The sequence below is a fragment of the Anser brachyrhynchus genome, assembly GCF_964034855.1.
Source record: "Anser brachyrhynchus genome assembly, chromosome: 10".
In the NCBI taxonomy this organism is placed as follows: domain Eukaryota; kingdom Metazoa; phylum Chordata; class Aves; order Anseriformes; family Anatidae; genus Anser; species Anser brachyrhynchus.
Window position 1 is genome coordinate 23,722,128 of NC_137705.1, and position 15,860 is coordinate 23,737,987.

The 15,860-nt window shown below is 36.2% G+C and overlaps 1 protein-coding gene across 31 annotated transcripts in view; it reads left to right on the forward strand.

The window, feature by feature from the left end:
- The window catches only part of CACNA2D3 (calcium voltage-gated channel auxiliary subunit alpha2delta 3), a 530,340-nt gene that overhangs the window by 406,495 nt on the left and 107,985 nt on the right, over nucleotides 1-15,860 (forward strand). For all 31 annotated transcript variants that reach the window (XR_013955470.1, XM_080605848.1, XM_080605850.1 and 28 more), the window contains 3 exons: nucleotides 7,420-7,491; nucleotides 8,304-8,384; nucleotides 12,637-12,711. Coding sequence is in view for 30 of the 31 variants with exons in the window: in XM_080605848.1 (XP_080461974.1) it covers nucleotides 7,420-7,491; nucleotides 8,304-8,384; nucleotides 12,637-12,711 (228 nt within the window). In the remaining variant the exon portion in view is untranslated. The remainder of the gene's footprint in view (nucleotides 1-7,419; nucleotides 7,492-8,303; nucleotides 8,385-12,636; nucleotides 12,712-15,860) is intronic.

The window sequence follows — 15,860 nt, forward strand, 5'->3', positions numbered from 1 at the left end:
ATGCATTTTGCCTTTTTCTTGAGATTTTTAGAGGTTTGTTATTGTTTGCTAAGCATGTTATCAAACCAAATGTCCAGGGTCACTGCTCCATGGCCCTTGTATGGCTTCCTGCCTGAAAACGTTCTCATTACGTCTTTGCAATGGATCAGCTTTCTGGGGCAAACCACTATTATTTCATCCATCATTTCAGACTGTAGATGATAACTTAAAAAATCCTGTGTGTTTTCCTCAGGGGTCTAGTTTTAGTTGTTCTTGCCAATGTCATCCAATGTAGCCTAGCAATTCTGAGACCAAATACACCACTGGTGTAAGTTGAGGAAACTGCAAGAACTCCCTTTTTTTTTTTTTTTTAAATACTAGATGAGTATGTTGAAAAACAAATAATCCATAGCACAATTCATCCAAACTTCAGATGAAATGAACTCAAGCATTGAAATAAATGCGTTTTTACTGTGCCATTGTAATTCCATGATTTAGAAAAATATAGGAATAATAACAGTTAAACTGCTTGTATTTACATGGGAATATATTTCCAGACTTGAAGGAATAAAAAACATCTGAGTTTTGGAGCTGTACAGGTCCTCCCAGTATTTTACTACTTTTAGTATGATCTGGATCTAGTTTTCCATAAACATATGCAGGCATATTCATGAGTCCACACCTATGTTTAGTATTTCATTGATTTTAATTCGCATGAAATCTTATTGTACTAATTTGAAGTTTATATAGGTTTATTATCTAGTGAAGCATTGTCAAATCACTGGCATTTCATAGCTCTTCAAGACTAATGTTGCATTAATTCTTTCTTGTGATTCCTCCACTTAATAAATGGTATTTATGGCATTTAAGTAGAATGGAGTTCTGCTTAAATGTTCCCAAATCGCCTGATAGAGGAGGCCTACTGGCTTTATTTATGTGGTAAAACAGATGAGACTATCTTCTGCTAAGGGCAAAAAGGAAAGAAAATGAATCCTGAGTGGAAGCTAAGCTCAGATAGAGATTAAATTGAGGTTTGTTTTGTTGTTTTTGGTTTATTAATAAGTCCTAGAGGGAATGATGTTATTGTGAGTTGGTATTCTCAAGAGAAGATGAAATAACGTATTCAAATGTAGAACTAAATCAGAAATGAATAGATCAGCAGAAAGGTAGAAAATGGAAGATTTTTGAAATGGCTGGTTGAACAACAGCTGTTGCAATACCAAAACTTAATTGTGCACTGTCAGTACTAAAGAGAGATGCTAAGTGCATAGGATGGAATCCTTTTCTCTGTTACCTCCCCGAGGATATATTTGAATATGTGAAACTACCTTACTGAAAGAAAACTGACAGTGGACACGTGGTCTGTCTGGCTTCACGAGTTCCCAGATGTACCATACCTTTGCCACGAGAAGAACTGCAGTAAGCCCTCTCCCATCAAGTGATTGCTTTCACATTACTCTGGATAACTTATTCCAGATGAAACCACTGGTGTATATGACAGAAGCCAGTCAAGTCTCATACATTGCTGGGGACTCCCAGACAGATGTGCTGGTCCTATCCTGTCAGAGGAAACAGCCAGACCAATATTGGTCAATAGATCTAGTCTGACTGTTAGAATAGTGGAGATCACTAAGGTTTGAGAGAACTACATTTGGAATGGAAGCACAGACTGATTGTATTTGTTAATGAAGGAAGATGCCTTCACATCTGAACTGGCATAGGCAGTCTGTGTCCCCTCATAAAGGTATCTTCCCGATTTGTCGTGGGAAATGTTGTTTACTGCTCTCATCAGCTACAGTCTTTAATCAAAAAGAATCACCTAGAGAACGACCTAATCGCATTTGGGGCAGAAGAAACTGAACTGAACTTCAGGTTGTTTATTTTGTTTTCTAAATGGTGACCACTGTGTTTTATGGGGAAGCCTATTTCTCCATATTACGTTCCATGCTTGCAAAATAAAACATTCCAATTTTTTGAGGGATAAACAGTTTCTTGAAGAAAATGCCCTTGGAATTCCTGTGATAAGGTAAACTCGAGAGGTTGTTTTGAAATGTGTAAGGTTCGTGTAAACATACTAGTTTGGCTTTGGAAAAAGCAGGAACTTGTAGCTATTCCACAGGAAATAAATACCTAACAGTGTAAGGGGAAGTTGAAAGGACAAGCACTTAGTGCTGTACTGCACACACTCAAAATTCTGTATTTAGCATGAAGATGATTCCACTCTTCAAGTGGAGACTTGCTGATGTCAGATGTCTAGGATAGTTAGTGCTTTCATAAATATATATCTAAATAAATATAGAAAAGTATATGTAAATATAAATAATTATTCTGTAAATATAAATAAATAACACAGGCATGCTCCCATTTGCCTTTCTTAAGAAATTATTCTACTTATTCTCTAAGAAAGTGAGTCTAAAACCTGTAATATGGTTAAAAAAAAAAGTCATTTATTACATGTTTTTCCCATTTTTATTTTTCTGCCCCAAATTTATGGATCCTTACATTTTTTTCCTTGTTTCGTTTGGCTAATCATGAGTTCAGCGCTGACTGAAGCATCTGACAATGCTGCATCCATTTTTTTTTTTTTCTGTGCTGTTTTTCTTCTGTTTTCCGTAATTCAAAACCAAGAATTTGAAGAAACTAAAGTTTACACCCACTTCTGAAAACAGCAAATATATTCTTTGAAAATTCAAAGAAATCTTGACAGGCTTGCCTATGTAGTTATATTTAAATAGAACTAAATTCTAAGTTAGTGCACAGATGCTATCATTGGCTTAAAACTATTAAACTCTTTTTCAGTGATAACTTTATGGCAATATTTTCCCAATATTCCTAAATAAATATATATATATATATATAAATATATAAATATATTCCCAATATTCCTAAAAAGATGACAGCATTTAATAGCTTTCTAGTATTTTCAGAGGCCTAATGAAATTAGATGCCCAAGTCCTGGTGGAGGTCAGTGGCATTTGGAAACTAAACATCCTAAAGGTTTCTTGGACACTGTGTTCCTAGGAAATGCCAGCAATAGCCAAATACATATATATATATAAAATTTGAGACTGTTTTTGTACTATTCCACTAATTTTGATTTGGTTCCATCTTATGCCCTCCAGACTGTTGTGATGAATAAGGGAAGTGTTCAGGTGTATTTGAATACTGCTTCCTGTATTGTTTAATCTTATAGCAAAAGATGCTAAGCAATAAGATGTTTTAAAAGGCATATACCTTTTCCTTAGTTTACATCTGTTGGTAGCCTCAAGTGTTGGAGCTTGCCAGTAGAATTTTTATTTTCCTGGAGGTTTGGAGGTGAAGCAGTTTTTATTTCCTTGTCTTTTGCTTGATATTACATAACCTCTTGAAGGAAATCAAAATGTAATTAATATTCTGTTTAATAAGTAATAGACAGGGCTTTAATGCCAGCCAGCACCCGTGTGTTTTGTCTAATATGGTGTCCCAGGTAAAGAATAGCTTAGACACTTCTTAGGGAGTAGAGAAACTGAAAGAAGCTTGATTTGTTAATACTTTGATGTGTAAAGAAGTATGATTAAGCACTGGAAAGAACAGTATAGGAACAGAGGGAGAGAAATGTAGGATTTTCTGTGAGAACAGAATGAGAATTCAAAACAGTGTGCTGGAGGAAATGTGAGTTATTAGTGGCTCTCCATCATATTAATTTAGATGAGGTCCCAGTATTTGTGTGGAGCCTTAGTCCAAATTAACCCTTATCTGTGAACAAAATGGATCTGCCAGCAGCATTTTGTTTGAGCAGAAACCATATACATAACTAACATAATACTGTGTGAGTATGATTTTATCAAACTTTACTCTGTTTCCTATGAATTCTGCCATCCCCCAGAATATGTGGGGGTTAGTAAAGATGAACCCAGTAAGCTTAGCATGTAGCTTTAAATCATTTTGAATCTCAGGTGGAGGAATAATTATGCCAAATAAAGCATGTCTTTATAAAAATGGCTGTAACTGTTAGTAGGTTTCTCCTAAGAGACCGGAGGAATAAAATTGGATAAGGTATAGCCTGTTTAGAGATTGAGATTAAATTTGTGTTGCCTCAGGTTTCAGTCATTCCCAAGGACCCTCCACTGTATGTAACTTGTAACCACCCATTTGGCGATGTTACTGGATTATATTGAGATTAGTATCATTCTGCATATTTGCCAGCAACACTAAAAAAAAAAACAACTGTTTCTGATGTGTAAATGAGTTATTTGTTAAGTGTTTAGAAGCATGCATATTGTGCTTATGGAAGAAAAAGAAAGTCATGTTTCAAGAGGTTTCCTGTAAGAAATGTTTTTTCTTCAGTATTTTTTTTCTTCAGTATTTTCTTTCTTACATGCCTACATAATTATTTTCTGAGCCTATGACTGTGATGTCCAGTAGATAAAACTGGGAATGATAAGGATTACCTACATATTCTTTTGTGGAGAAGAATAATAAATGAGTAACCAAAGAATTTATTACTCTTACTATTTATTGCACAATAATATGGACTTCTGAAATAAGTACAGTCACTCAGAAACTTTGTTTATATGTTATGATTTTCTGAATTTGATCTTTAACATTTTTCATTAAACATTAGTTTCTAATTAAGTATTTGCCGGTGATACAAATAATAATAATAATCTAGCTAGTACTGAGATATCAGTGATGCATGCTCATTCTGAATGTAAGGAATATAAGATTTTTTTTTTTAGTGATTAGAGAATGCTTCTGGTTTTATTTATTTTTTTCTCAGAATTACTAAATTTTTCAATCACTTGCATAAGCTATCAGAAAGTTCTGTTATATGTAAGAAATTGTCAGACTTAAAAAGCGACAATGCAGAATTCCTAGATCATGGCTTCCTTTGCAGTTTATTCACTGATTCTCACATACATTGCCTAAGCAGAAATACCCAGTGGCTACCATTCTACTATTTCAAAGTATTTCTACTAAAATATCATTGCCCAGGGAGTAAATTTGTCTTCCTCCCCAGGAGATAAGTCCTAAAAATCTAATAATTTTTGTGAAGCAAATACTGGAGCATAAGTTGGTAACTTGGTGAAATATCCCAAATACATGTCATCTATCATCAAGTTATTTGCTGATTCCACTTAAAGAAGTGGCCAACATCCTGCTCATCTACCAATCTCCTCCCTCTCCTCCCTAAAAAAAAAAAAAAAAAAAAAAAAGGCATAAACAGCCCAAAAGCTACCAAAAAAAAAAAAAAGACTGTACTTCTATGAAAATGATTGCATTAGCCAACCCTTACAGTTGCAGATATCATAATTATGGGGTAATCATTCTCTGCATGCTTCCATAGTTTGCTTCCATAGTTACTTTTGAGAGTTAATGATCTATTCTCTTTGAATTTTCCATGAACTCCAGACTGTTCTTCTTCCCCCTTTTAAAGAATTTCAAACACCCTAAAACTTTACTGACAAGTCCCTTGGCTGGAATCCTATCTGATAAATTGTTTCTAGCAATCTTTTGAGAATGAGTGGGCCTGTTGTAAAATAATACCATAATGATACGTGACAAATATATAACGTCAGAGATGAACAACCCTGGGCAATCATATAAAATCTCTAAATACTCCAAGATGTCACCCCATAATCAGCAGAACGCTTTTTCACTTCCTGGTGTACATGTGTTCAGGACTGTTGAACATCATATCGCAGAAGGCTCCTCTCCATACAAATCATGTCAGTGTGCTTGAATGTATGACTCTGGCCAAAGAGAGTAAATTCTTAGCCTAGTTCAGCTGCTTTTGGTGCAACCCCTGGACTCTCAGTGTTTTGTTGGGTTGTTTTTCTGTGTGCTTGTTTTTTAATAACTTACTATTGTTTAACAGATCAAGGATCGTAGGGAGACTAGAAATATCTATACTTATTAAAATGAAAGCTAAACAAATTAAAATAAAAAGTAAAAAAAAGTATGGTCATGAGCTTGTTCCACCTCATGTTCCTATTGATTCCTTATCAGATACAAACCTTCTTGATCCTAAAACCCATTTGTTTTTGTCTGATGTCTGCAAACATTCCTTCTCACCATGAGACAGTGCCATGCTTCTGGAAACATAATTGTTTGGGAAACTGAAACCCTCCTCTGGTTTCAGAGACTGGGGGTTGCTGTAATGTTCTAGATTTTACTTGTCTAATTTATTAATGTGAAACATGCTTCAGAAATATCTTGGGTCATAACGTATGGTTTTTGTGTTCTGAAAATTTGGACAGTTGATAGCTGTTGCTTCATTAAAAAATAAAATAAAATTGTTAGAAAAAAAAAATCAAAGTAGCACCGATTCTCAAAAATGAAAGTGTTATAAATACTGCCTGAGTACAGATGATGTGATACTGATGGAGAAGCAGTAAGAGAATATCACTGTTGCAATTGGGCTTGCCCCTCACCTACGAAGTTCCTCAATAAGATTGTCTCTCTTGCCTCGTGCATTTGGCTAAACACAGATGCAACTTAGCAGAACTAAATTATGCTTATGAATCTCCAGTTGTGATTATAACTGGATATGACACAGTTTTAAATGCAGGATAAGCCTCTTCAATTTTATGTCTTCCCAAACTATAGGGGCAGAAAGTATTTAAATCTGAACTTCCTGTGTGAGTTATCTTTCATATGTAGATGATGAGGATCTACAAGTACACAGAGCCGTGCTTGTCCTTCTTAAACAGTTAAACAGCTTGTCCTTCTTCACAGTTAACCATTGCCTTAGGGCAAGGATGTGATCTGGCCAGAGGGCATGAAGACAGAATAGTCTGAGCAATGTCACTCTCTTGTGGCCAGTGATAAGCATTCTGCCTGTTTCTCTTGAATGGAACCAAGGTCAGGAGATCTGTTTCCTCCCTAAATTGAAGAAATACGTTGAAACCAGATGTGCACCATCAACTAATGCTTCATGCCACCACTTAGTCCAGCAAACTGAAACTGGACGGAGCAAAGATGCTCCTGGGATCCTCGCTGGCTGTCATCCTTTCTGCTGCTATGTTAGCTGATGAGATCTCAGTCTGGACCAGAAGAAAAGTGCATGCAACTCATGACCTCTTGATGGGAGAAAACAACCTGAGGCAATTATGGTAGAGCTGACACTGGGAAAGATGTGGAACGGAGCTCCAGCTGCTTTGCTACTGCACATGCTGCTTCCACAATCCACATTTCAGCCCCTTCGTATCCCTCATGGGAAAATCCAATAAGAATGAAGATGAGGCATCTTTCCTGACCATACAGCTGGTGGGGTGGACAGAGCTGGTATCAATGAGATGGGGCACGGTGGGGCTGGACTGACTGCAATTCTAAATACATAAACATCATTTAGATAAATTGCCTTATCTCATTTAAAATGAAGCAAATGTAATTGAATAAATGCAATCACATGTAATTATTCCTTAGTTCTTAGAGATAATATTTCTTTTTCAAATATAGCTTGCTGACGATCAGGGATTGGTGTTGATGACGACTGTCGCCATGCCGGTATTTAGTAAGCAAAATGAAACTGTAAGTACTCGGACTGTTTCTGCCATGCAATAATAGGGTGACTACATGGAAGTTGATCTGGGGGACCTAACAAGGTTTTACCCTGCTCTCATAAACTGTATTCTTTTCTTCTTCTTCTGTCTGCAGTTATTATCCCTTTGTTAGCATTAACATGTGCACAAATAATCACAAATACCTATACTCTAGAAACTGTAATAAAATAATGAAACCATATTTCTAAGAGAAAATCTCAGATGGTGCTGGGTCTTAGTGTCTTTTTTCTTCTGTATTATCTTCTTACAGCAAATAATCTATATATTTTTTCTTCTTTGCACTGTTATGCTTCTATTGTGTAGATCCAGAATTTTATTACTCATGTGTCTGTTATGTATATATCTGTGTACTTTTTCTTTTTTTTTTAATTTAACAAGTTTAAGAAAATTATATGTACTTTCTCCTTAATGCTTAATATTTTTCTTTTGTCTACCAAGTGACACGATAAATTGAGAGTGAAGGGAATAACACATTTTTAACATTTTTTTTTCTTGTTTAGAAACTATTTTGCATGAGGAAATTTTCTGTTGAGGGACTCAAAAACTGTTGAAAGTTTGCATGCCTTTTCTATTTGAACTGCAGATGAAGTAGAAAGGAGCACTATTACTGATTAAATGACTGTTTGATCAGATGACCCGCACCAGTCTCTGCTGTCCACACGTTTCAGATAATCTGTTTATTATCTGTTTGCTTCTGCAGAGTAGCTGCGATGTGAAATTAGTGGTGGGAATGTTCATTATTAGCATGGTTCTGAGTGCATGTTTTATTGTTCTTTTCAGAGATCCAAAGGGATTCTCCTGGGAGTAGTTGGCACGGATGTCCCAGTTAAAGAGCTTTTAAAAACTATTCCAAAATACAAGGTAATTCACAAACGATATGTCCTTTATGCACAGTATAATATGTGATATATTATCTATTTAGCATGTTAACTTACATATGCAAATTTACTAGCATATGGAGGATAGAGGGCAATTCTATATTTCTTCATAGCTGTGTATTGTCTGGTGGCTAAATATCATTGGTTCTGAGGTGAAGTGCAGTTTTTAATACCAGAATTAATGTATGGCATCATCTTCAATTTTTTGCAGATCACAGTGTACACTAGAAGGTAATATATATCAAGTGTCATCTTTAATAAAATCTATGAAGCAATTCATCCACACAATATAACCAGAATACCACACAAAATAACAAGGAACTCATGGAAACCATTCAAAAATCATGCCTTTAGGAATCCTGCCTGTGTGTAGCACTTCCTGTCCCAAATTAGTCTCCATGAATTAAAGCAAGCAGCACATTTCAGGAACCTGAGCAGGTTCCTGTCCAACCAGACTAGTGGTTCCATCTCTCCTATCCAGTCTTTTTTAGATATTTTTTCCAAAGTCAAAGACAACTCTACTATAATTTTGTTAAAAAACAATTATGATAAAAGTTCGCAAAACTTCCTGCACTTCATCCATTGTGAAACATTTGTAACCTGGTAAAAGTCAGTTTCAAGCAGATGCAAATATTTAATTTATTTTAATTTAAATTTGATACAGCACATTGGTATTTCACTACATCTGTATCTCCGAAATAGTTGACTGTAGTCCTGTTTTAGTCACAAATGAAAATTAAAGGAATTTCTGGTTAAATTCCAGTGGACAAGCAAGCACATCATATGGTACTGTAGGCAGCCTTTACTAGAGAGGCTAACCATTGGAATAGCTACATTTTGACATGCACCTGTACTGAGCATAAGTTTGTCTGTCATACTTTCCTTGTAATTAGCTGCCATGTTCTCATTTAATGATTTCTAAAAGTGGGGAGGAATAAGTTGACTTATGAGTGCCTTTGAATATTCCTACATGTTTTTGTATATAATTCTAGTTAGGAGGGAGGACAACTCTATCCTTTTTAATTCTAATTTTAATACATTAGCAATTACCAAATGATTTTGTAGATCAATATGCAATAACTGGATAGTTTTAATTAAATTAGATTTTGATTTTAAAAAATGCATAAAATACTGATGGTAATATTGATAAGGGTGTTTTGCAAGAATTTCTTGGGACCTGGATCCCGCTGGGCTAGGCAGTATGCAAACACAGAACAGAAATGTTGTCCCAGCTGGATAAAAGCTTTCAGTCTATGGGAAAAGGCATCAGATGACTACTCATTGATACCAGGATGTCGTGAAGAGAGGCACTGTGTATCAGGATAAATTATAGAACAGTCTCAGCGCACAAAACACTGCAGGTAGTTTACGACAACTTAAATTATACCTTTTAAGTATACAGAATCAGTAGAAGGTGGCAGAGAAGGGGGCATGTGTAAAATTACATGTGTAAAATCTGGAGCTATGAAAATAATCCTTGGAGCAGCCTTCCAAAGAACTATGGGTGGAGCAAGCTTCATTTGTAGTGGAAAGGAAGAACAATGTTGTAGTAACTGCAGGTACAATTGACGAAAGCCTGTCTCTTCATGGCTGAATGGAAAAGGCCAAGTCACAGAGATGTTATTTAGAAGGCATTTGTGAGATTTGGACGTATTCTGAATACAAGAACATAAGAGTGTGAGGCCTGAATAACAGGTATTGGAGCAGATTTATTCAGAGTGATTCAGAAAAGAAGATAGGCAAGGAGATTATAATTTCTGGTTTTGTCATATGATATTATAAAAGACTTAGTTTTCTGAGGAAGTAATATATGATCCTCTTTCTGAATATGAGACTATTTGAAGGAACATATTGCAGAATGTAATGCAAGAGAAGATTATTACAAGAGGCACCAATATAATGCAATACAGTTAAGTTAGTGAAATCATTTGAGTTATAACTTCCAGTCTCACATACCATAAACATTTCTGAACAATAAAAAGACCATGCAATTTCAAGAGCATAATCACCCCTGGGACCCATTCCTGTAGAGGCAGCATGTGAAATAAAATTCACACAGGGATATAAAATGATCGGTTGGAAATAGAATTCTGCTGACCTGGAATTCTCTCAGCTTGGATGAGATGTATTTTATGCCGAGGAAGATGAATAATAACAATGAGCTATTTTCAGCAGTAATTATCCAGACTAAACTTCCCCAGATGTCAGTGGGAGTTTGTCCTCAATAAGGTAGGTCTGGATTTAGTTTTCATGTGGCATTTTTACAGCAGTTACAAAAAGTTTTTCGTTTCTGAATCAGTCTGTCATTTAGAAAGGGAGTTCAAGGTTTACAATTGCAATACTGCTTTAAGCAGTACTCTCTATCAAACCAAAGCATTTTACGTGCAAAGAGTGTACAGTTTCACAGATTGCACAATACACAATAAAATGCTACCCTTGGAGTCCTGGTATGCTTCAAACAGGCAAATATTTTTTTCTTATGAAGTATGCCACCCACATTTGTTTCCTTACCTGACTTCCAGTGCTTGGACATCATTCTGCAGTTATCAACACAGACAATTATACTCAAGATCTGATATTTAGTCAACAGCTAGCTTGCTTGTCATACTATAATAGGTAAAATATGTCCACTGTTAATATTTTGGTTCTCCTTCCTTTTTGAAGAGATGCCAAGAACATATCACCTTCTATTACTTTCACTGAAGTTTGTTGCTTTAGGAAAACTGCTAATTTACGAAACAATCTTGTATATAACAGACACAGTTGACCATATACAATCATTCACAGAAAGACATGGTATAAATCTACCTGGCATGTTTTCTTTATGACCTTGCCATAATGTCCTTCTCTGTTGTATAGTCCTAGAAGATTATGGAAGCCCACAGACTTGCTGTCCTACTTAGCTTAGAAAAGCTTCTGACTTGTCAACCTTTCTCACATTGCTTTACGCTGGACAAATTCCTGAGGACCCACTTCATCAAAGCATTTAAGAATCAACTGAAGTGTAAAAAGAAAAAAAAAAGAAAAAAGTGCTTATAATTAAACCACTTCGTTAATCACATTGATGAATAAGGACAGTTTGTTCAGCCAGATCATTGATAGGGAAGAATTATGTTTTCAAAAGTTTATTTCTTAGTAGGAGAAATGCAAAGCAAATACCAAAGCAAGATATGTCGGGGTTGTGGGTTTTTGTTTGTTTGCTTCATTTTGTTTTGATATCTCAGCAACAAATTATGATGCTTACGTGAAGATATAGCGAGTGAAACAGAATTACATTCGCCATGAGCAGTTTCACAAGTGCATGGGTCATTGCTTCTGATGCGAAAAGAACTGAGTGAGAAAGCATAGCAAGGTGTACGTTCTTGGCATGGTAGAAGTCAGTTACACACTGAAGCTGCAGAAAGATTCCATATTAGCATCACGTTTATGCTAAGAAGGGATGTTCGAATGACGACATGAATGATTTGAAGGTACATTTATTGCAGTCAGTGGGTGCAACCAACTGTGTAATAGGCATATTGTTAAAAGGGTAGTATTGTCATTTAAATAAGTACAGTGCTAAATTTGATTACATATTCCGTTAGGCCTCATAAAGCATTTCATTGCTTTCAAATGACCTCCCATAGTTCCACTCGGTACGAATATGTAAATTACATGAATTTTTTTTAGTAGAAGTATGCCTTTTTCTGTGTCTCTAAATGAACTTGAATTAACAGAGAGGTAAAATGCCCGTAAGGCTGGTAGATAGAAATATCACATATGGCAGGCCACTGCTTGCTCAGTGTAGCCATACATCTAGTTTCATTGATTTAAATGATTCCTCTCTAACACCACTTATGAAGTGAAGTAAGCTGAACCTACTCACTCCTGGGAATGTGTGAATTTACTAAATGTCAGCACACCTCTGCTTTGGCAAATGTTGTATGTGACGTGCTATGGTGTCTCATATATATGTATCTAACTAATTCACTCCAGGGTACATAGAAGTAAGTGCAGTAGATAGCAAAGTGTGTGTGACATTCTAAAATTGTGCTATATGCTGAATTTGTCACAATGACAGGTTCTCATTTTCAAAAATGTCAAGGATCAAAGTTCTGCATATATTATAATGAAATACTGTGTAGGCTTTAAGAATGCGAGTTTTAAGCCCTGGATAACTAAATGTTTTTCCTTTTTGTTTAAGAATTTACTGGAGACCATGCTAATTAGCATTTCCTTCTCATTTACTCTTACAGTTAGGCATTCATGGATACGCTTTTGCAATTACAAACAATGGATATATTTTGACTCATCCAGAACTTAGGCCTTTGGTAAGAATACTGTTTACTTTTCTATTTTATCTAGGTATACATGTTGCATTTGTTTTTCTTTTAGTGTGAAAAAGGTAATAATCATTAAAAAAAAAATACAACGGATGAGTTACCTTATAACTATACTATACTCTATAGCTGTTACTATATATAATGCTTTATAACACTTTATAATGCTTGGTAAATTTACTTCTGGAAATGAAGGTTAGCATGAAAAAAAACAAGGAGAATAAATATACCAGTTGCTCTGCAAAGGAGGCAGGCCTCCATTGCTGAAAAATGGCAAAGCCAAAAATTGCTGTAATTATGTTCATTTTATGTTGAAACGGAATGCCGTAATGCTCTATTGCTGCGTAATAACCCCTATTTGTCATGTTAAAGTGTTAAAGCTAATTTAATATGTGTACATACATTTCAATAAAGCATATTTTTAAGCAAAATAAAGGCACAAGGGATTTTCGTACTAAAGGAGAAATAGCTGCAAATTTTGCCTTTAGTTTCCCTTATCATTATCTTTGCATTAATCACAGTAAGAAAAATAGAAGTGCCTGTTACGCAAATGTTTATCAGCCTAATACCCTAGAGAACTGGTAAATTCTTGATTGCATCATTGTTTAGGAACAGCATGTGCAAGTGTTCCATCACTATCAAATCTTAGTAAAGCATTGGTATTAATGATTCCACTGCTGTACACACATGGATGCCATATGTATTTTGTATGCAGGCACTTCAAGTAATGTCTGACTTCAACAGTATTTTAGTAGAAAACAAATATTAATGGGATGGATAATTTCATATGAAATTCTTGAAAACCATGTTTTAAAAAATCATTAGCATATCTGATGTTTTCACTCATCACAAGCATTTTGTATTTCTAAGATTTGGGCTAGGAATTACACAATTAACATTTGTATTTGTACTTATCATTTCCCTATTTACTTTTAAACTGGAGTAATGAAAAGTTCAACACAGGGACTTTCATGGATGAATGGAAAAACTTGCTCAGTAACTTCACTGTAAAAACGGACAACCAGTCTAATAACAAAAGAGACATTATGGTATCTTTGAAGGAATTTTAAAGTAAATGGTTTCATTATTATTTTTCTTCTAAGAATATCACTTATGATTCTGGTAGAATTTCTTAACAGATATGGAAAGGAAGACAAGATCTGGTGAGAATTTGGCAAATAACTAAACAATAAGCAATACAATTTTCAGAAATGACTCTTGCAAATTAACCAGTTGTCTTATTTTATCATTTCAGTGGTGAGTCACCAAAGCTATATATCCAGGTGTAGACAGCTCAGATCCCAGTCAGTTAAGTTAGTGTGTTTCAGTGACCATTTTTTGCTAAAATAGCCCTTTTACCTATACACTCCCTACAGATGATTTCTCATAACAATGAATTTGTATCCCCTTGTTTTATGGAAAGCAGAACCTCTGCTACCAAAACTATTAGGGAATATAAAACTTCCAACCTCAGCAGAAGCAGTTTACTCTTAAGAAAGATAGCAAGCTCTGAATAGATCCCAAAGCACTTTATCTCTTAGCCAAAATATCTTCTGTCTCTACGAGAGAGTAGAGTATCTACTCTCTGTAGTATCTCTACAGCATAGTACATACTTCTCAAGTACATACTACAAGAATCTCCAGAACCCTATTACCAGCAGTGTCCAACATGAGATTCTTCCTGAGGAAGATGCAGGAACTGAGTAAGAGGATGTGGAAAAGCCTCACAGCAGTCAGTGTAACTTTTGAGTTTCAGATAAGCTTCTGCTCATAAACATTTGGTTCTGATTTTTTAACATTAAAGCCTCTTAGGGTGGATACTTCTGTTACCCATACTAACATACTCATTTTCGTCAGTCAACTTGACTTCTCATAGTAATGATCTTTCCCATTGAAACTGTTTTATGCAGTTTTTATTTTTAATTCAGTTTTAAAATTTCATTAGAAAAAGATTTTATGAATATGGAAAGCAGAAGCTTGTAGTCTATCATTTCTTTTCCGTTTCTTTCTTTGTGTAGTAATTTGTGATGGTTATCTAATTGAATCATTTCACCACAAAAATCAAAAAATATTTTAATTTCTTGCTGTAATGTTTTTCTACACTTACTTTTCTACATATTGTTGACATATTCTTTTTATCTTTCTGACCTCTTATCTATCCTTTTTTTCCATGTTCTTCACTGTTCTGACCGAGGTTGGCCACTGAACTTTCTTTGGCAACTGTAGAAAAGAAGAGGCAGCAATAGGGGCTGTGATAACCTCCTTAGAGCACCTGGATTATATACACAGAATTTTAGTGCACCTTCAGGTCTCTTCTGCGCATCTTCACTGCCTTGTTACCCCATCCATGTCAAGTGACTATTTGTGCAATTTTACTTTTAGCTTGCATCCAGCTGTATCATAGACAAACTGGCTGCTCTTGGCTTGGACTGGCGTACGCTTCATTGGGTTAAAAACTGGCTGGATAGCCGGGCCCAAAGAGTTGTGGTGAATGGAGTCAAATCCAGTTGGAGGCCGGTCACTAGTGGTGTCCCCCAGGGCTCGGTACTGGGGCCAGTCCTCTTTAATATCTTTATCGATGATCTGGATGAGGGGATCGAGTGCACCCTCAGTAAGTTTGCAGATGACACCAAGTTAGGTGCGTGTGTCAATCTGCTCGAGGGTAGGAAGGCTCCGCAGGAGGATCTGGATAGGCTGGACCGATGGGCTGAGGCCAACTGTATGAGGTTCAACAAGGCCAAGTGCCGGGTCCTGCACCTGGGGCACAACAACCCCAAGCAGCGCTACAGGCTGGGAGATGAGTGGCTGGAAAGCTGCCTGGCCGAGAAGGACCTGGGAGTGTTGGTTGATAGCTGGCTGAATATGAGCCAGCAGTGTGCTCAGGTGGCCAAGAAGGCCAGCAGCATCCTGGCTTGTATAAGAAGCAGTGTGGCCAGCAGGGCTAGGGAGGTGATTGTCCCCCTGTACTCGGCTCTGGTGAGGCCGCACCTCAAGTACTGTGTTCAGTTTTGGGCCCCTTGCTACAAGAAGGACATGGAGGTGCTCAAGCAAGTCCAGAGAAGGGCAACGAATTTGGTGAGGGTTCTGGAGAACAAGTCTTACGAGGAGTGGCTGAGGGAGCTGGGATTATTTAGCCTGGA